This window comes from Dasypus novemcinctus, chromosome 13, assembly GCF_030445035.2.
Source record: "Dasypus novemcinctus isolate mDasNov1 chromosome 13, mDasNov1.1.hap2, whole genome shotgun sequence".
In the NCBI taxonomy this organism is placed as follows: Eukaryota; Metazoa; Chordata; class Mammalia; order Cingulata; family Dasypodidae; genus Dasypus; species Dasypus novemcinctus.
Window position 1 is genome coordinate 65,972,771 of NC_080685.1, and position 21,352 is coordinate 65,994,122.

General features: G+C 34.9%; 1 protein-coding gene across 5 annotated transcripts in view; it reads right to left on the bottom strand.

Annotated features, from left to right (window-relative positions):
* Positions 1–764: 764 nt before the first annotated feature.
* The window catches only part of TRMT1L (tRNA methyltransferase 1L), a 45,667-nt gene continuing 25,079 nt past the window's right edge, over positions 765–21,352 (bottom strand). For 3 of the 5 annotated variants that reach the window (XM_058274872.2, XM_058274873.2, XM_004468432.3), the window contains exons 8-15: positions 17,959–18,205; positions 17,345–17,557; positions 14,916–15,106; positions 9,880–9,958; positions 6,947–7,113; positions 6,197–6,259; positions 2,988–3,114; positions 765–2,892 (exon numbers count right to left, since the gene is read on the bottom strand). In XM_058274872.2, the coding sequence (XP_058130855.1) occupies positions 2,640–2,892; positions 2,988–3,114; positions 6,197–6,259; positions 6,947–7,113; positions 9,880–9,958; positions 14,916–15,106; positions 17,345–17,557; positions 17,959–18,205 (1,340 nt within the window). In that variant the 3' untranslated portion in view covers positions 765–2,639. The remainder of the gene's footprint in view (positions 2,893–2,987; positions 3,115–6,196; positions 6,260–6,946; positions 7,114–9,879; positions 9,959–14,915; positions 15,107–17,344; positions 17,558–17,958; positions 18,206–21,352) is intronic. The other 2 variants (XM_004468434.3, XM_004468433.3) reach the window with 2 other exon arrangements.

Consider the following 21,352-nt stretch of genomic DNA (forward strand, 5'->3'; position numbering starts at 1 on the left):
TTGGCAAACTAAGGCAGACTTCCTGGTTGAATTGGCATTGCCATGATAATTGCAGCATACCAGAGACCAAGTAGTTTACTTATTTGCTTTACTAGAAAGGTGGCATGGTTATTATAATAGGCAGCAGAGGGGTGGGGGCAGTGGGGGTGAATGGGGACCTCATATTTTTTGAATGTAATATTTTAAAAAAATGAATAAAATAAAATTAAAAAAAAATAATAGGCAGCAGAATCTATCTACAGGGTAATCAGTGTAGGCTGACACTGGGATTTTTGGTCTTGGCTAACTGATCATGCAATTCCAAGAAACAAAATAGATGAGCCCCCATTGTTCTATTTGATCTATATAATCAAATGGAAAATACAGGACTGATTTGAGCCATTATAGGAGTTAGGCTCTTTCAACCAATTTCAAGACCTGATTCAATTCACATACTCAGAGTCTTTTGAGAAAGGACCTTGACACACCACTTCATGTGTTATGTAACTTTCTCTTAGGTTTCCCAAAGGAACCTGTGGCATTTAGCAGAGCAATGATGCAATGGGGAAAGACCTAACTGGTCCTGAGTTAATTCTAATTTCTAGGAACCAGAATATCACTGATCCGTTTGGAATGAAGTATTATGAAAGTCAGGTGATAAATGGAGTTTTGACCCAAGCCCAACATAGCAGCAACCCATCCCCCAGCTACTTCTCCCACTTCCTACATGTATGGCTAGAGTGTTAATTTAAGCAACCAGCAAAGACAACACACTGGCTTCTTGGTTTTCTTGTGTTTAGCAAAGTTTAATGAAGATATACAAATGCTGTCACTAATACACTGCGGTCAACATTTGCAATTTCCCAAATTACTATTATTGTTATGGGAACAAGGCTGCTAATGTAAAACCAAATGGCATTTTAAAGTATTTCCTCCTTTAGTTGATGCAGTTTCTCCCAGTGTGCCAATCTACTTCCTATCAAACTTTTCTTGGGAAAATGTGCCTTTAAATGTGAAATTAATACACATGTACATATATTTTAAACACCAATAATTTATATATTTCAGTATCAAATTAGGTTCTTTGCATAAAGTCCAACTTTATCATTGATCAAAATACATCCTGCTGTTAAGCATTTAGCAAAAATTGAAACTGATATTGAATTCAACAATGTTTTAAGTCAGATAGTTCAAATGCTGGTTTGTCTTCCAGAATTTTGGTAATTTTTCTTTTTAATTATACTAAACAAAAAAAGTACCTAATAAATTTTATTTCTTCATACACTCATTCATAGGTTATAATTTTTAAGTGGGAATAATTATAGAGTAGAGCTGTTTTTCTTTTAATGGTCATCTTAGACACTTTAACTTTCACTTCACCCATCCCTTTACTGAAAATGCATGGTTGTCCTAATTAGAGAAAGGAAAAAATAAAGCCCTCTTGGGAATATGCTGTAATAACACAGAGATATTTTCCTTTATTTCTGCTAAGTTCAAATTCTATGTTGACCTAAACCCTCCTACTTGGCTTTCTTGTTATGTCATGGGAGTGATTTTTTTTTTTTTTTTTGTAGACAGTGTATTTAAACCTTTCAAGTTAAAATTCCTACCTGCCCCCTAAGCTTAATGGTTGTAAACTATTACTTGCCCTAAGAAATACTTCACTGTAAATATGGATTAAATCCTTGAGACAAAAATCTAAACTTTATACCAATCCTTTTATCCAAAATATTGTATTAAGAAAAAGCAAGAATAATATTTATTAACGGAAACATATTTTTTTCAACTGATTTTCATAGACAAGTTAGCCTGGGGTGCTTATACAAAAAACTGCACACACACGCACACACTAACAAAAAAACTTCACTCCATAAGGTGACAGTTTTACTTCTGAGAGGTAGCACAACCAAGCAAATGAATGTTGTACGTGCACCTGAGATCACGCATCCTGTCTAATTTAAAACAAAATCTGTCCTCTACAGAATTTCAGTGCTCACGAACAATTATTAAATTAGAACAATGATTTCAATTTAATTTAAATACTCTTTACTCTGAAGTCTAATCATATAGACCTTAAACTTGTAAGAAAAATTTATTTCTCTTTCAGGTAGGTAATTTAGTTTCTCGAAAGCCAGTAATAAATTAAAATGCGGGGGGGGAGGTATGATTTCCTAAAACTGGGAACATAACTATGTGATTGTGAAATACATTAGTGATCTGGAAAAACCCTGTTATCTATTCAGGATCATTTTAAAGACTTTTGGCTTCATTTTTTAAAGAGAAAAATTGTAAGTCAGTACAAGTAGAGATGCGATTAAGAACAGTAAAGGGTGGCTTCAATAAAATACATAAAATTCCAAGCATTCTGCATGTGGAAATGAAATTTTTCCAAGCTTTTAAACAGTAGGGTGATCTCAGTCAGAAACTTGGCTTTATATGAAATGTTTTCATTAAAATTTTAAGTTTTCTTTAAAATCAGAAAAACTTGGAAAGCATAGCTCTCAAACCAGCTAATTTAGAAACTGTTAATTTTCTGAATGAAAACAGCACGCCTTTTTATTTTTATATTACTGAATTGAAAATATAGAAAAAGAACTACAGTTGATAAGAAGAATTATCAGGCCATCTACACAGACATCTGGGAATGTACTCCACATCATTTACCATCTTCTGCAGCTGCTTGCTTCTGCTTGGTCATTCACTGACATTTTAACTCTGTCAGCTACAGTATTTTCGGGTGTTGACTGGACGTGGCCCTCTGACTGTCCTCCAGTATAAGTGGGGGTGCTGTACTTTAAAAGGATAGATTTAAACTGCACCAGAGGTGCATCTGTACGAACACCCATTGGGTCAAAATGTGTTCGGCTAACTCGAAAGCCTGCTTGAGAAAGATAGCACAAAAACTTTTTTAACCTGTAGCAAAGGAAAGAAAAAATAATTAGGTTTTTGTATTTTATTTAAATCACATCATTACTAAAATATAAATTTGCATTCACCGGCCATCTTACTTTGGCATATTCATTCCTTTAATACTGTGTCTGTGGATGTTGTAATAAAAAGGAGGATGTTCAGTACTGGCATCAGCCTTTTGCCTCTTGGCTAAATTTGTGATCATTTCATTACTTTTTCTCTTCCCTGCAACACACACATACACCCACACAAAATTAGCTTTCTCTAAAAAAATTACAAACTAAACACAATTTTTGTATCTATGCACCCCATTAAGTCTTAATGCTCTGCCGTACTTCATTTCAACTTATCTATCCCATCTTAATTCTTACAGTAAGATGATTCTAGGCTTCATTCACCCTGATATTTTCATTAATTTCCATCCATGTAACATTAATATGTAAATGTTGATGAAGTCTGAACTTCCTTTCTACTCATGTCAACTTTAAACCTCAATCTAATTTCCATCTCCTGAAGTAAGCCATTAATGAATTCTGGGCCAACTGACTCACAGATTTTATTGTTAATACTACTATACTTCTCAGACCGTGATTAAGTTTTTATCATTTTTCTTTTCTTAATTGTTCTATGTATGTAAGTCTTTGATGGGTATAAGTCTGCTCTCTCCAAATGACATCCTAAATTCCTGGGACAACATCCTTCATTTTCATGCTTGTATGCTCTACTGAATGCTCAGTATTGCATACATAGTAGGTCCTCAATTAATACACGACAAAGAAAAACAAAACAAAAAATCTTAAGAGTTTGGACACAGAAATTGATAAAGGTACAATGTATAATCATTTCCTACTTTTCACTGCAGTATGTAGTCATTCAATTTTAAGAGAAAGGAGACTAGCCATTAAGTTTCATTGAATATATCCTTCCAAATTCATAAAAGGAAAACATTTGGGATATCCATAGCTACTAGACATTTTGTCTGAATGCCCCAACCCTTAATTATATAAGGATATTATGGCCAAATCTTAACTGTTCAAGAAAAGCAATTATTTGCCTAAGCAAAACTATTCAGAAGACAAATTTTATGCATGGAACTTTTTCTTACATAAAAAAAAAAAGTTACGTTGAACCCCTTCCTTATATCTGATAATTAAAAGTGGACTATGCCCTTATATGGAATCTAACAAGGCTCACAGTGAAAGGATATATACCTAGATTTAGCAGAAAATCAAGCCAGGAAAGTCTAAGACTCAAAATCTGACATAATACTTTAATAGTAATCATTGTCAGTAGCACATGGATTTTTTTTGCTGGGTATTTCCATTTATCATGGAAGGTTTTATATGTTGATAGATGAGTCTTAGAGTAATCATATAATTTTAAATCTATAGAAAAGCCCATACAAATTAGTTTAACTGCCTTAATTTATATAAGAGAAATGCTCAGAGGTTTTAAATACTTAAAAAACTTATGTATGCCTTACCTTATTCTAAAAAGGATTTAAGGGAAGCGGACTTGGCCCAACGGATAGGGCATCCGCCTACCACATGGGAGGTCCGCGGTTCAAACCACGGGCCTCCTTGACCCATGTGGAGCTGGCCTGTGTGCAGTGCTGATGCGCGCAAGGAGTGCCGTGCCATGCAGGGGTGTCCCCTGTGTAGGGGAGCCCCACGTGCAAGGAGTGCGCCCCGTAAGGAGAGCCGCCCAGCGTGAAAGAAAGTGCAGCATGCCCAAGAATGACGCCACACACACACAGAGCTGATGCAACAAAAAGAAACACAGATTCCTGGTGCTGCTGATAAGGATAGAAGCGGTCACAAGAACACACAGCGAATGGACAGAGAGAGCAGACAACTGGGGGGGGTGGGGAGGAAGGGGAGAGAAATAAATCTTTAAAAAATAATAAAAATAAAAAGGATTTAAGACAACTTTGCTGAAGGTGAGGGACTTGGCTGAGGTTATACAACTAACACAATGAAGTATAAGCATGCTGTTAAATGTAGTGCTCTTTATAGTATACTATAATGCCTCCTTTTCCTTCCAACAGAGAAATTAAATAGAACAAATCATTTTTTAAATGATTTGGATGTTAGTAACTAGTTAAAGATGCCAAATGAACATTACTGCTGCAAAGATTATGTAGTAGTTATTAAGCCATATGCTATTAACAGGTTTTCTCATTTTTGAGGGTCAAGACTAAAATGTGAGCAACTAATACAAATTTATAGCTTGTAATTACAATCCTCTGCTCTTCCGACCTTAACATTGTCTATATTATTTTTATCAGTTCCCAAAACACATTTAAAATCTAAACTGCACTTTAAAGCAAGAAACCTTATTTAGGCATTGGCATTTTAAATATTAATACCCTTTTGATATGAATCTGCAATGCCTAATATACTATATATATATTTTTAAAGATTTATTTTATTTATGCCCCCCCCTTCCCCTTCTCCCACCCTGCTGTTTTTGCTGTGTTGTCTTCTCATTTTCTCTCCTCTAGGATTCACTGGGTTTTGATCCTAGAGACCTCTGATGGGGAGAGAGGTTCCCCGTCAATTGTGCCACCTCAGTTCCTGGTTTCTGCTGTGCTTCACCTTGACTCTCCCCTTGTCTCTTTTTTGTTGCGTCATTATCTTCCTGCATGACTCACTTGCACAGGGCACTGGCTTACCATGTGGGCACTCACACGGGCACTGGCTCACCCTCGCATGGGCACTGGCCATGCAGGCATGCTTTCTCTTTTTTACCAGGTCCCAAGGATTGAACCCAGATCCTCCCATGCGGTAGGTGGAAGCTCTATCACTTGAGCCACATCTGCTTCCCCACTATATTTTAGAGTAACGCACACATACCAAATTACAAGAAAGGCAACAGAATCAATTCTTAAGCTGGAGAACAGAGTCTTCTAGTTAATCAAATGGAACTACTATAAATCATCTATTAATAAGCAATTTTTTAAGGAAACAATATTTAACTATATAATTTTATCAAATATTTTTTGATCTTATTATAGTTCACATGGTTCTTCAAGATCTCATCATACTTTCAAAGGTATCACCATATATTAGAAAAATGACCTAAGTACATGTTAATGGAAATTTTAAACTGTGTGCCAGATAAATAAGTTTTACTATAATTTATGTTGTCAGTATAATATGATAAAAATACACTTCTAAGTAGACTACCAAGGCAATCTCTTCACTTTCTATACTTCTGCTACCTGCCTTTTTGTGCTGGTATACACATGAATACATAGTGTATATTCATGCACATGTGTGTATGTTTTATTTACTGAAACACATACCTTGTGCGATGTAATTATCTGTTGTGGTATCATCTGTAGTTTTAATAAATATACCATATTCTTCTAAAGTGAAAATAAATGGAAATGAAATGTTTCAGAAAATGACATTAAGCAACAATTCAAAATTTAAATAAAAGCTTGTGAAATTCCATCCAGACTGATTTTATGAATATACAAGAGTATGACCAAAACAGACTACAAGAATTACATTTTATAACCCTCTATAATAACACTATATTCTAATTACTTATGAAAAAGGTAAGATGTTTAATTGGCCCACTCTATATCAATAGCTAAATAAATCTATATAATGCCCTTTTAAAAATAAAGGAGAAAAAACTCAACTCTTCTGAGTAAAAAATGAAAATCTAGCTTCTAAATTTTGAAAATTACCAAAATTTATGGCTCTACTATTCTTAGAATACCTAAATTTTTTCTTTAAAGAAAGCAAATATGGATAATCAAACCATAAAGGTCTTTTAGTTTTTTTTTTTCTTTTGGTCTAGTAAAAAAATTTTTTTTTTAAAAGGAAGTTATCTTAAGAAAATTATTCATTTCACACCTCTGAATGAGTATAACTTGAAGAAAATTACATAACTAAATAAAATGTTAAAAACCAGATTATTAGATTCATTTGAGAGAAATTAAATACACTATTTATAATTTTTTGCTTTTGATTAGAAAATCAAAGATAACAAGGATATAGTAGTTTTGATAACCAATATGTAATACTAGTGTGCAATTAGTGACCTTGCTTGCTGATATTTGAAGGTGCGTGAACCGAAAACTGACTTTGAGGAGTGCATTCTGATTCAAAGATTAATGTCTTTATTAGGGTCTGAATGTCATCTAGCCCATGGTGAAGAGATTGAAATAGCATTCTTTTGAGGAATCCAGTATTAAAAAGGGAACTTGACCTAAAAAAGGAAAGAAAATATATTGAGAATTGTGTTTAAAAAATGTTTAGTTTCTTTAACCATAACTAAGATATGTAATTAATTATAGGATATAGTAAATATTGAAACTCATAAAGAATTCGATTTAATTTAAAAATTTTTTAAGGAGGTACCAGAGATTGAACCCGGGACCTTATACATGTGAAGCAGGTGCTTAATCACTGAGCTAAACCTGCTTCCTAATATTAAATTTTAATTTTCCACTTGCTTACTATTTTTATCATCTTAGTTCTCTAAGCTAGTGGTCTTAATCGAGAAAATCGCATTCAGAGTAAATTAAGAATTTACTGAATACTCACAAGGTATACAGCACTGTGGTAAGTAGGGGTGTGGAGGACATAACCAAAATATAAAACACATTGTTTACCTTATACAAGCCTTTGAATCTAGATAGGAATACACTGTAATCCTGAGATTTTCAAAATGCACATTCCAGTCAGTAATAGTGAATCTTAATTTTGGGTATGTAATATGGTGGTGTGGTAGGATGGGGAAGATACATAGGAGATTTATGTGTAGTGGTGAAGTAGTTTAAAAATGGCCCAAGGGTGATTTTGATATGCTACCCATTTTAATTTGAGAATCATAGGTATAATGGACAGATTTTGACATTCCAAGTCAGATAACTATGGATTCCTATCTTGGCTCCACTACTAATTAGCTATGTAATCTTGCAATTACTGTTTCTGAGTCTTGTATTCCTCACCATAAAATGAGAAAATAAAATCTCTCAAGACTTGTTTTGGGAATTAAATTAAGTGAGATAGGATATGTACAATTGCTACTACAAAGTATAAATCTCAATGAATGGTAGCTATTATTATCAGGATTAGCAAATATTGTATATTAAAGGATATATAATATGAGAAAGTGTCAAATGAGTGATCAAAGTAAGTTATACTAAAGGGAATTTAGAGACTATTTTGAGTTGAAACACTATGGAGAGACTTGAAAGAGGAAGGAGAATTTTAATTGGGGGTGAGGGGCAGGGGAAAGGCATCTGGATGAGAATAAAGACATGAACAATGGCTTTGAGTGAAGAAGACATGGTTTAGAACTCAGTCCCTAAGAGTCAGAAAACCTGAGTTCTGGCCCTGACTGTGCCACTAAATAATTTTTTTTCTGTCAGTTTTTGCAAGCACTTAAAAACACTATGCTACAATTTCCTCATCTGAAAAATGAGGAAGCTGGGCTAGAAGATCTTCCTCTGGATCCAGCAACCTGTTATTTTTAAATACCTCAGTTCTGAGATCAGTGAGTGGCATCAACTTGTAGCAAATAATATAGGTTCAAGAGAATTCTAAAAGATAAGGTGACTACGTCGTTCTCAGTCTAAGGGTTACATGGAATGATGATAGAATAGTAGTCAGCAGCACAAACATATTTACTATTTAGTTCAATTTTTAGGTTTAGAAGAATGGGTATGCTTTGACTGGGAAAGTAACAAGGTAGAAATCTGAGATGATACTTGTCACAATGTTGTTTGGAATCTCAAATCCCTACAAGAATCTCTAGAAACAAACAAACTTAAGGTAAGGATTCTGATTAAAAACAATTAAAAAATGTTTTTAACTTCAAAACATTAAAAACTTGTTACTGATTATGAAAAAGCACAAATACATTAAATATTTGGAGTTGTGTCCCATCTAAACAGTTTTACACAAAACAAAGGCAGGTTGGAAAGAGAATGTGGCTCAAACAGTTGTGTGCCTGCCTACCACATGGGAGGTCCCGGGTTTGGTTTCCAGTGCCTTCTAAAGAAGACAAGAAAGACAGCGAGCTGATGCAACAAGCTGACAGAATAAACAAACACAATGAGAGATACAACAAGCAGGAGCAGAGGTGGCTCAAGCCACTGGGCACCTCCCTCCTACATGGGAGGTCCTGGGTTTGGTTCCTGGTAACTCCTAAAAGAAGACAAGCACACAACGAATAGAGAGCAAATAGCTAGTGCAAACTATGGGGATGGGGAGAAATAAATAAAAAACGAAAGCAGGCACTTTTATATGCCTGCCCTACTCTCTTAAACCAACTCCTCTGATGCCTTTTACATTAGCTGGCTCCTCTATAAAAAAAGCTACCATGATTATTTTCATGCAAGTATCAAGTGAAAAAAGCCTCATTCTTACTGTTCAGAAGTAAATTACCAAATGTGTAGACCAGCCAGGATTCTGTTTCACCCTACCTCCTCTTAACCACTGTAATAAACTAGGGGAACGGATGTGGCTCAGGAAGTTGGGTACATGCCTCCCAGGTGGGAAGTCCTGGATTCAGATCCTGGTGCCTCCTAAAGAAAACAAACAACGAGCAGACAACAAGCAAAAATAATGAGCAGACAGTGAGCAAAAACAAACAAAAAACCCAAGCAGGGAGCAGATGTGGCTCAAGCAGTAGGGAGCCTGCCTCCCACGTGGGAGGTCCTGAGTTTGGTTCTCAATGCTTCCTAAAGAAGAAACAAACAGAAACAAGCAAAAACAATGAGCTGACAACATGCAAAAACAACAAGCAAACAGGAGGGAGCCATCTCGGGGAGCAGGGGTTGGGGAGAATGCCAACAGCCTTCTTTAAAAAATAAATAAATAAAATAAACTAGGGAGAATAAAGGTCGAGAAAAATCTGAAAATAGGTAACACCTCAGAGTCATAGGGAAATAGAAATCATAATTATTTGCCTAGATTTTAAAAAAATCAATAATCAATCAATACATATGTTATGCTCAGCACATACCAAAGAGGTCCAAGTTCTATTGCTGTCTTCCCAGGCATGCTTCCATGACAGTTACAGGGCAGCTGTCTATATGGATTTTCTGTCAAAAGAGTAAAATGAGAAATCAAAGGAGAAATGGCTAATGGAAATAGTAGTAGTTATTACATTAAAATAATAGTTTATAGCTACTGAGGATCTACTATATGCCAGGTATTGTGCTAAACATTTTATATGCTTTTTAAAAATTTAATCCTTACAACTATCTGAAGTATGATTAAAACTTCTCAATTACACAGATCAGAGGATTAAAGCTTAAGAAAGGCTGTGAAAATCAAATTCAAACACCTTTTTTAAGGGCATAAATGATCCTAACTGTTAATTACTAAACTGCATACTACATAAAATAATTTAAACAGGAGAAAGTGATATAAATTCCACAATCAACCTGACTGTAGTAAAATTTACATGGAATAAAATTATCCATTTCATGTGAGCAGGTTATTGATTTTTGACATATATATATATATAAAAATATATAAAACCACGTAACCACCAGCCAATCAAAATGTCAAACATTTATAACACTTCAAAAGGTTCCCTTGTACTCCTTCTCAGTTAATTTGTATCCTCTGTCCTAGATCCAGGTAACCACTGATCTACTTTCTGTCACTATAGATTAGATTTGTCTTTCCATAAATGGAATCATAGAGTATGCACTCTTTGACTCACCATAATATTTTAAAGATTTATCCATGCTGTTACAATGATCAGTTTATCCTCTTTTTTGCTAAGAATATTCCACTGTATGGATAGACTACAAATGACCCATTCACCTACTGGTGACATTTGAGCTGTTTCCAATTTTGGGGTCAGTATAAAGAAAGCTGCTATGTAGTTTGTGTACACGTCTTTATTTGGACTTTAAGTTTTTATTTCTCTTGGGCAAATAACCTGGGAAGGAAATTACTTAGTCATATGTTAAATATATCTTTAAATTTATAAGAAATTTCCAAACTGTAAGAAAGGTATATATTTTGACCTAAGGACTCAAGTACAGAAATCAGTAAGAAACTATTGCTTTCCTATAACATAAGTTAACTTTCCTGTAACTGGGAAGAAAAATGAATTAGAGTACTATTTCCTAGGCTTGATTCATACTTAGCCCCCCCCCCCCCCCGGGAAATGTAGGCTGGAAGAATCTAATTCAATTTAAAGAGCAGGGGGAGATTTGATACAATTAGTTACAAGGAAATTGGGGAGGTACTAGTGCAGTTTTTAGTTTCCAAGATGGTACAATATTTTTCTACAGGACTTTTCAGTTCACTTAAAGTCCAGAATGGTCATTTAAAATCAGACCCTCTCCAACTTAACTTCCTACATTCTGGGCCATTCCTGGGTTGATCATTTACTTTCATGGAATGGCCTGTTCTGATCAATAAGTACTAGATATACCCAAAACTCAAGATTTTGGTGGGAGGGCCATAAATCTATAGCCTCTGGCTATCTGATAACACCACTTTGTTATTCAATACAATTAAATGGCATAACCCACAGCTGAGATCTTATTTTCAGATCACTTAAAAGACTCCCTCCATTATTCTTAAGTCTACTCTTCAGAATTATTTAATTCTAAGCCTTAATGGGAGGGAGTGGTGATCATCATTGATATTAGCTTTGTTGAAAACTATGTTCCTCAACCACTACATAAATATACTCAAGAGGTCCTCCCTTGAACCATAAAATATCTAAATTACAATAAATAGTCATTATCCAAATTAGGATGATTTACAGTTTTGGTTCTGTCAGTTACACAGAAAAAGACATGCATGAATTTGTAATAGTCAGTTTGTATCTTGATGCACTTTGCAAAATGCTTCCATTATACAAATATCTGTCTTTACCCAAGCCCTTCGGCTGAGGTTTTCTCAGTTCTAGGTCAGCATTAACAAACTCCTTCTTTGAGGGGCAATGGCTATCAAATCAAGTTACAAAACAAACAAAGAAAGTAGTATTTTAGATGAGGAATTTAAAAATATTCTGAGTCTTCTATTTAAATGCAATGGATTTAACATATACTTATTTCTGCTGCCTCAATACACCATTAAATTGGCAGCAAAGGAATAAAAATCAAATCCCATGGACAAATGCAGTGGGAGAGGAGGTGACAACAGATGAGAAATATCAATACAATTTTAGAAGTGGGAATCTGATATACAAGGGGATAACTGATTTATTTAGCAGAACAAAGAAAGCTAAAACCTAAGACTAGTAGAGGGGCTACCAACAAAACAGCACTGTATGGAATCCTGGGAAGGCTAAAAAAATTAAGGAATGGATTATCTTTGAAAATGGGTACAGGGTATGCGATGGTTAGGCTAATGTGTCAACTTGGCCAGGAAAGGATTGGGCTAATTGTAATACAAGGACATTTATGGACTTTGGTCACCAGTGACTTTACTGCTTAGATAGCTGATTATATCTATATCAATCAGGGGGACTGCTGTCAGCAATGAGTGATGGTTTATCCAATCAGCTAAATGCCTTAAAAGGGGAAGTGATTTCAGCATTCAGAGAGAATTTCTCAGCTTATCTTTGGACAGCCAGTCTCTGGGAAACTCATCAAAGACCTTCACTTGACTTTCACTGGAGCCCTGGTTTGCAGCCTGCCTGTGGAACCTGAACTTGTGCATCCCTACGGTCATGTGAGATACTCTTACAAAATCATATACTATTGACAGGTATCTCCTGTTGATTCTGTTTCCCTAGAGAACCCTGACTAATATAGGGTGGCACTGGAAAAAAAGGCCTGGTTAAATTTTTTTAAAGGATTAAGATGCCCAGATCTTCTTCCACAGTAACCAGTCAGATTTCTGTGTCTCCCCCATCCCAAAAGATGACCAGTTCTCCTAAGGGCAACTATTAAAGGGATGGGCTAGGAAAATGTACTTGAAATAGCTGATTATAATGTCCCTGACTAGTTGATAACAGAAGATATTTGCTCCCAGTTGAAGCTGTGAGGTTGGAGAAGCAGGATAGTGCCTCAAATCTGAAGAACAACATTTATCTACAGATGCAAGGAGCTCAATGAAGTCCTAGTAGGATAAAACAAAGATATATACACGTAGAGACATCATAGTCAAACATCATAGTCAAACTGCTGAAAGCCTCAAAAAGAAAATCTTGACTGCAGTTAAGAGAAAAAAAAGGTCAAATACATAATAAAATACAATTAATGGCAGACTTCCCATCAGAAATAATAGAAACCAGAAGGCAATGGAATGTCAAAGTACTGAAATGAAAAAAACAACAACCTGCCCTAATAGCTCTCCATTCAGCAAAGTTGTTCTTCAAAATGAAAGTGAAGTAAAGTCATTTACAGATAAACAAAAACTAGGAGATTATATCAGACCTACCCTACAAGAAATACTAAAGGAGATTCTTCAGGCTGAAAGGAAATGATATAGCAAGTAACTCAAATCCAAATGGAGGAATAAAGAGCACCAGGAGGGTAGCTATGTGGTAACTCTAACTCTCTTTCTGTGTGTCTTTCTCTATAAAATCCCTATATATATTTTTTTCCTGTCTTAATTTCTTTGAAAACTACAGGATTATTTCAAGAAATAAATATAAATACTGTATTGTTGGGTTGGATTTATATAGAAAGATACAATATATATGATTTAAAAAAGCACAAAAGGGGGAGGCAAATAGAATTATATTAGAGCAATGTTGCTAGATTTTGCCAGATTTAAGTCAGTAATAACCTGACTGTAATCAAGGTAAGTTATTTATATATATCCCTACACTAAGAAAATAAATGAAAAATATGTAACTCAAAAAATCAATACAGGAATTAAAATGATACACTAAGAAATATTTAACACAAAAGAAGAGACTGAAGAAGGAACAGAGAAACAAAAAGGCATGAAATACATATCAAAACAAATTGGAAAATGGTGGTCACAAAGCCAATCATATAAATAATAACACTGAATGTAAATGGTCTAAACATTTTAATCAAAAGACAGAGATTATCAGACTAGGACAAGAACAAGATCCAACAAGACTTTTTACAGTGTGAATGTAAAAGGATGGGGAAGAGATATATTATGCAAATAGTAACCACAAGAGAGGGATTTATATTAATAAATATATTTGCCAGGTATATAGAGATACATAGATAAAAGAAATATTTTATAATGAAAAGGGGGCCAATACATGAAGAAAATACAATTATAAATGTATATACACATTTTTAGAGGCAAAATGATAGTACAGACAGGCTGAGGAGCTCCCACATAGGCACATTAATATAAAGGGAAGAGCAGTATTAGAATCAAGTAAATATCTAAGAAAATTTTCCTGAAATGAAAGATTGGAAACTACTTGTTGAAAGGTTACACAATGATCTTGGAAAGCTGACCCTGAAAAGATATACCCAGGTAAAGTTGGTGGGTTTCAAAAATAAATAAAGACTTCTTTGGGTAGTCTGGCAAAATGATCATGTACATATGAGATGGAAAAGTTATTCTACATCAATATTTGGTAATAAAAGACAATGGAAAAACAATACAAATAGCTTAATGAGGGCATGAGCCATACTTTACTTTGTATCACCAGGCCTGGCATATAGTAGAGACTCAGTTAATGTTTAACTGAATGAATTTATAATTGCTAGCTTTTATATTCAGCCAGAAGCATGAAAATTTTTATAAACTTAAATTCATAATTTGAAGAAACAGTCTAGAAAAAAGGTAATCTGTCAGCTTCCTAAAATTAGTGACAGTGGAAACTAAGTTATTTCTAGATGTTTCAACAGAGGGCAGGACTAGAGAGCATAAATTGCACAGCATGAGTAAATAACTTTAGTAAACTCACACGAATGTCTTGTCTGTAGATGAAAGGAAATCCAGTATAGGAAATAACAAAGTTAGCACTGTAATCTTCAAAATCAAAGGACAATAATACATATAATTAGGGATATGACTAAGGCTTATTCATTAGAGGCTTATATATAAATTAAATAAAACATATAGTCAAGAGAAACTTGACTTTACCTTCTACCATATTACCATCCTTCTGAAAAATTCTCTCTTCACACCACTGACAATGGATCAGGTACTGAATCTTCTTGGCTGTTTCATCTGCTGAGGTAGGCCCCCTCAAAACTCTCACAACTACCAACACAAAATGTTCCAGAGCCACCGCAAACAGTACTTCTATGCCTTTGTTGCATCGGGCTGCAGCTCTGTAAAATTTTTTTTAAAGTTATTTTGGAGCTTATCATTTTCCTTTGTTTGGCTTTATATTGAATATACTAACTTGGACAGAAAGCTATATGTGGGTTATTGGAAATCAGGAAAAATTCAATTTTTAGTATTAGTGCTTTTAAGAAATCTTTACTGTAACTTTTACATAAATTGAAATATGAGAAATGACGGATACTTGACAAGATCTTCAATCATTAGATGTCCTTCCTTATGATGTTCTCAGTAGTACCATATTCTCTGGTTTTCAGTCACTTTGTTTCTTGTTTTCACAATATCACCTTTCTTCCTTTTTTTTTTTTTCTATAACAGTTTCTTCCAAACAAAATATTTCTCTTAAGTCTTAGTTATGTGCAGGATAGTAGACTAGCTGCTGAATATTCAGTGAGAAGTAAATAGGCAAAGTCCTTACCACTATTAATTTTATAGACTTTTTGAACTAAGTTCTATTCGATGCAACATTTATATATTTAGTTTTCCTTCTGCAGTCATGCACTAAACTTAGATCATATGTATTTAATTTGAAATTGTTGATGTTACATTATAAACATTTTAAAGTATATACAGTTGGTCTTCGGCATGTAAAAATTTAACATCAGAGATTTCATTTAATTAGAAATAACCCTGAAGGTCTATGAAGTCTAATAATCTATATTTATGTTTTGGTAGGAATTCCAATCTAAATATTATGAAATGCATATTGGAGCTAGTAACTGAGATGGCTGATCACCCATTATCTACACACTCAGTGTGTGTTTCCTGTCCTCTCTTGTTGCCTCAGCAATAGTTCTTAATGGTACTTGAATAATGTACCATTAAGTAACTGAATAACGGTATTTAATAATTGGAGAAATTGAAAATGTGGATGTTACTCCTTGAAATAAATGGAAAGGGTTTTCTCAATGTTCAGACTAGATTATAAACCCACTGAGAAAGAGGGCCAGGTCAGTTTCTCTTATCGTCTAACATAATATCCCGCACATAACAGATACTCAAAAAAAGGCTTCCTTTCTTCAATTGTTTAGAAATCCTGATGCAAAACAGAACTTTTTTGTTTTGTAGGTAATGTAATTTTGTACAATAAAGGTTGTAAACCATCATTTAAACAATGTTAATAAAGAAGATAACATGAAATGGACATAAATGATTGTTTCTAAATCTCTAAGCAGTTCTTGCTTTTCCTGCTTTGTTGCTATCTGCCGTCTATTCTACATTGTTGAAATAAACTGCTTTGGAATTAACTTTCGTTTTTATTTTTTATTTCTTACTACTTTAATTACTTTTTTAATTAATTTTTTTATTCTTAAAGAAGATTTAGATTACATGAAAGTTATATAAAAAATATAGGGGATTCCAATATGCCCCACTCTCTACCGTTCCCACAATTTCCCATATCAACAACATCCTTCATTAGCATGGTACATTTGTTACAATTGATGAACACATATTGAAGCACTGCTACCTACTGTGAACTATAGCTTCATTATAGTTTACACTCTGTTCAGCACAATTTTGAAGGCTATGACAAAATATATAATGGCCTGTATCCGTCATTGCAATGTCATTCAGGACAATTCCCTAATTGATGAACACATACTGAAGCACTGCTACTAACTGGGGACTATAGTTTCATTATAGTTTACACTCTGTTCTGCACAATTTTGAAGGCTATGACAAAATATATAATGGCCTGTATCTGTCATTGTAATGTCATGCAGGACAATTCCAATGTCCAGAAAATGCCCCCATATTACATCTATTCTTCCCTCTCCCTCTCTTTAGAAACTCTGGTGGCCACCACCCTTCTATCAGTGATAAAAGTTCTTCACTTGCTAGAATAAGTCTATAGCAGAATAGTAATAAGTCTAACTTTAGTCCATTGTTCATTCCCCGATCTTGAGGATTTTGGGATGGTGATACCCACTCCACTTCTAATTGAGAGGGGGCTTCCATCCCATGGGGCAGATGGATGTAACTATCCTACTTTAATTACTTTTAAAAAACATTTTCAGTTGGCAAGCAAATAGAGTATTTCAGGCGTAAGTTCTTAAATCAAATTTGAAAAGTTACAACCTAAGATTACCAAAAAAATCAAGATAGCATACATGGAATATATATTATGTGACTTACATTTCATGCATATTTAGAAAAATAAGATAAGCGTATCATATTTATATTATCCCTTTTATCAAATACCAAAACTGTTTGCAATTTGGTACCTTGCCACAGCAGCTACAACAATTCTGGCTGCTAGTTCTTTGTAGTATTCAGTTCGGACGATGTTACAGCCATAGTGACGCCGGGCAACATGTTGTGCCTTGGCATATAAAGAACTGATGTCTGTAGAAGTCACTGACACTATGCCAAGGTTTCTTATATTTCTGAAAGCAGAATCTAGATAGTTCACGGATGTACCAAAAGGGTCTAGGTGTCTAAAATCAGAAAGGATATGTACATATTTAAAACCATATTAATAACCAATATTATACCATAGAGATTATTTCTAAAGGTAAAAATTCCATGGATTCAAAGGTACTTTATGAGTCTATTACAGATAAACAAATTTGTTTATAAAGTAAAATAATAAAATGACCATATGCTACATCAAACATGTAAAAATAAATCAAACTTTGAGGAAAAGTGTTGTGCCCAGGGATTCTAGTTCAAATGGAAGAAAATTTTTTATTACTTTGTTTAGGCCAATACTAAAAATTGTATTAATTCAAATAAACAAACAAACAACAAACTTAGTTTTTTAAAAACCAAAAACCAAATCAAACCAAAACAACCCAGATCCATTTAGAAAATGACACTGCAAATCTTTTCAACTTACATGAAATCAAAAGATCTCAAATGCATCAGTACATTGGCATCCATTTTGGTCACCTTAATATTACCAAGGTTTTCCTCTCCTTCAAGAACACCATCATTCTTCTCCTCTTCCTTACTGTCCACTACCACTTTCAACTTGTTTAAATGGCAGTTTTCCTGAATCAGTGTCACAGAGTTTTCATTCAAGTCATTAATAGTAACCTTTACTGCATTTCCGAGATGTTTTGCCCATTGTAATCCCATTATCCCTAGGAGTAATAGAGAGGAAAATGAGTTTTTTAGTTGTAATAATTGAAGAATAAAAATACTGTGATTTTTTAATTTTTTTTTTATTTTTTAGAAAAAGGTCATTTTATTATACCCTTTGGTAGGATGTCAATGCCCTTGAAAATCTTCCTCTCAAGTACAAATGCTCATGTTTACAAAGTATTTACAATTGGAGTCTGTTCCTTTATATTTTCAACACAGCTACATGGTTACATTAGTGAACAAATAGTAATAGTAATAATAAAAAGACTGCAAAAAGGAAAGCCTCTGCCTTAGCAGGCACCAAACCTGAGCAAATGCCTGAATTCAAGCCCCTGCTTCTCCACTGAGCATTTGGAAAACAGTCTGACCTTAACTGAGTGTCTCTTTTGTAAAAAATCATCACTGGGTAACTGTCTTCCAGTGGCCAAGTCTGACAGTGGTTCTGCTGTTGTGTTTATATTTTATGCCTTGAATGTTTCTTGGGATCATTACCTATTTTATTATTATGAATCCTGATTAGCAAGGTAATGCATTATTTTGCTAACAATAATGGTCTGAGAAGGCCTAGCTTCCTAAACTCATACTTAATTCTTAAAAATGAAAAATTTAGCCTTTAAATCTACGGTCAAGAAAACCAATACACTAGGAGAATTTTTTACTTAAATGACTATGGTGAATACTACTCAGATCAGTGGTCACATCAGATGTTACTAAATCAAGTGATATAAGTGAAAATATTTTCTGTTCCATATTTCACATTAGGGAATCACTGAAGAAAATGCATTTCAAAGCCAGAAAGAAAAACAACATGAACAAAAAACCAAAAATTAAAAATTAAAAAAAAGACAGCTGGGGCCCTCTGGCTCAGAGTCCTAAGATGGGGCAGGAGCTCCTGCACTGTGGATACTCAGAATTGCAGCTTCATTCTCAGAGCTTAGAGAAATGCTTCCAAATTCTCATCTAGAACTTTTATTTAGGGAGTTATGTCTAGACTATTTTACTATTTTAAACTAAGTGCACTCAAAATTTTATCATCATTTAAAAAGAGACTAACAACACCCCGTGAAGGATGAAAGAAAACAGGGTGTGCAAATTAAAATAAGCTGAAGAAAGGATCCCTGTCTCTCTTAGTTCTGCATTAAATGTAAGGACGGTAAAGGGTAGAAATGCCTCCCACGAACAGACACCAAGCACAGAGAATCCCTACATGGTGCCCTGCGAGGCCAGAATGAGCACACTCCTCTGTGTTAATATTCTAATGAGCCAAATGTTAAATCACTTGCATTTTTCATCACCTGATTTTCTACTTTGTTCCAAATTTCTAGAGATAAAAAAATGGTTTCCCTGGTTGGTTTTAATGAAGGTCTCCATATTACTGTCCACATATGCACACACCTTGCCAGGAAATGACAGATAGCAGGCCAGGTGCTCCCCTTAGCAGCACAAAGATGACAAAGAGGGAGGAAACAAAGTTCTCAATGAAAATTAAAAACCCGACATATACCACAATTGATTCTTAGTACACCAAAACCTAACATAGCCTAATTATGTATGGACTACATAAGGTGAAATAGTAAAAACTACAGCCATAGCAGAGAAGGCATTCCTGCTAACTTTTTGCTCCTATGAAAACTGGTAAGGCATCATCAGCCTATCAAGCCCACTTAGAACTGCATTTATTTTGCTATAGCAAAAATAAAAATAATAGCAAACTCTGGGCTTGCTTTTACCCTTCCATTTTCCACAAATAGCTCTCCAGTTTACCAGCAGAACCAAGAGTGAGCACATTCGTTCATATATATACGACACTGGCAAAATACCAGCATTTTTGTTTGTTTAGAAGTGTGTTAAATTCTGCTGCTACAAGTCTATGATGAAGAGTTTACAGACCCATTTCTTTCTTTCTTTTTTTTTTAAGATTTATTTATTACCCCCCCCACCCCACCCAACCCCTGTTGTTTGTTCTCTGTGTGTATCTGCCGCGTCTTCTTTGTCCGCTTCTGTTGTTGTCAGCGGCACGGGAATCTGTGTTTCTTTTTGTTGCATCATCTTGTTGTGTCAACTCTCCGTGTGGGCGGCGCCATTCTTACGCAGCTGCACTTTTCTTTGGCGCTGGGCGGCTCTCCTTACAGGGCGCACTCCTTGCATATGGGGCTCCCCTATGCGGGGGACACCCCTGTGTGGCCTGGCACTCCTTGCGCACATCAGCACTGCACATGGGCCAGCTCCACACGGGTCAAGGAGGCCCGGGGTTTGAACCGCGGACCTCCCATGTGGTAGACGGATGCCCTAACCACTGGGCCAAGTCCGCTGCCTACGCCCATTTCTGTGGTTCCTACTTTTAGAGTCATAAATATACCACCTTACAAGCCTTACAAAAAGGTTTCTCAATCTCCAAATCAAGTCTGGGTCTATGACAACCACCTATTCTCTCACTAAAACCACCTCATTTTTTCCTTTCACTTAGCAGAGTAACACTTGGAACATCATACGTGCACAGCATACTGGTCTAAACCAGTCCACAAAGGTGCCCTGGCACTGATTTACAGTCCAAATAAGAGTGTTATCCAAAAAGGCTGGGAATATCTCAAGATGTGCTTAGATGGGCATGCGGCCCAAATACTTCCTTCAAATGAACAAAAGTCACATGGTAGGGTGTGTGGGGTGACAGAGAGCTCAGTCACATCTGTGATGTTAATACAGAATATAACTTCATAAATAATAAAAATTGTTTTAAAAATCTCAGTATTTTCACAAATAACTCTTATTCTACTTTCTTATTACAAAGCCTCTCAAGAAAAGTTACCATAAAAAAGCTGCCTAATATCTTCATTAATACTTCTGACTTAACCTTTTTTATGATCCCTCTTCAAATAAAGAATCCACATATATACTTTATTTTTTTCTTACAATGGAACACTTTTTTCAAAATCTTAAAAGAGAAACCCAATATACATTATGGGTAAGAGTAGAGTTACTGTGCTTTAAGGGAGGACAGAAAGCTAAAATTCCTCCTGCTGAGTTTAACTCATGCACCAAAATATGACCAACTTTTCTAGACCAACACTTTTCAAATACTGCACATCAGTAGCATTGTGAAACTTTGTGTATATTAGCAAATGATCAAGAAAAATTCATACCAGGAA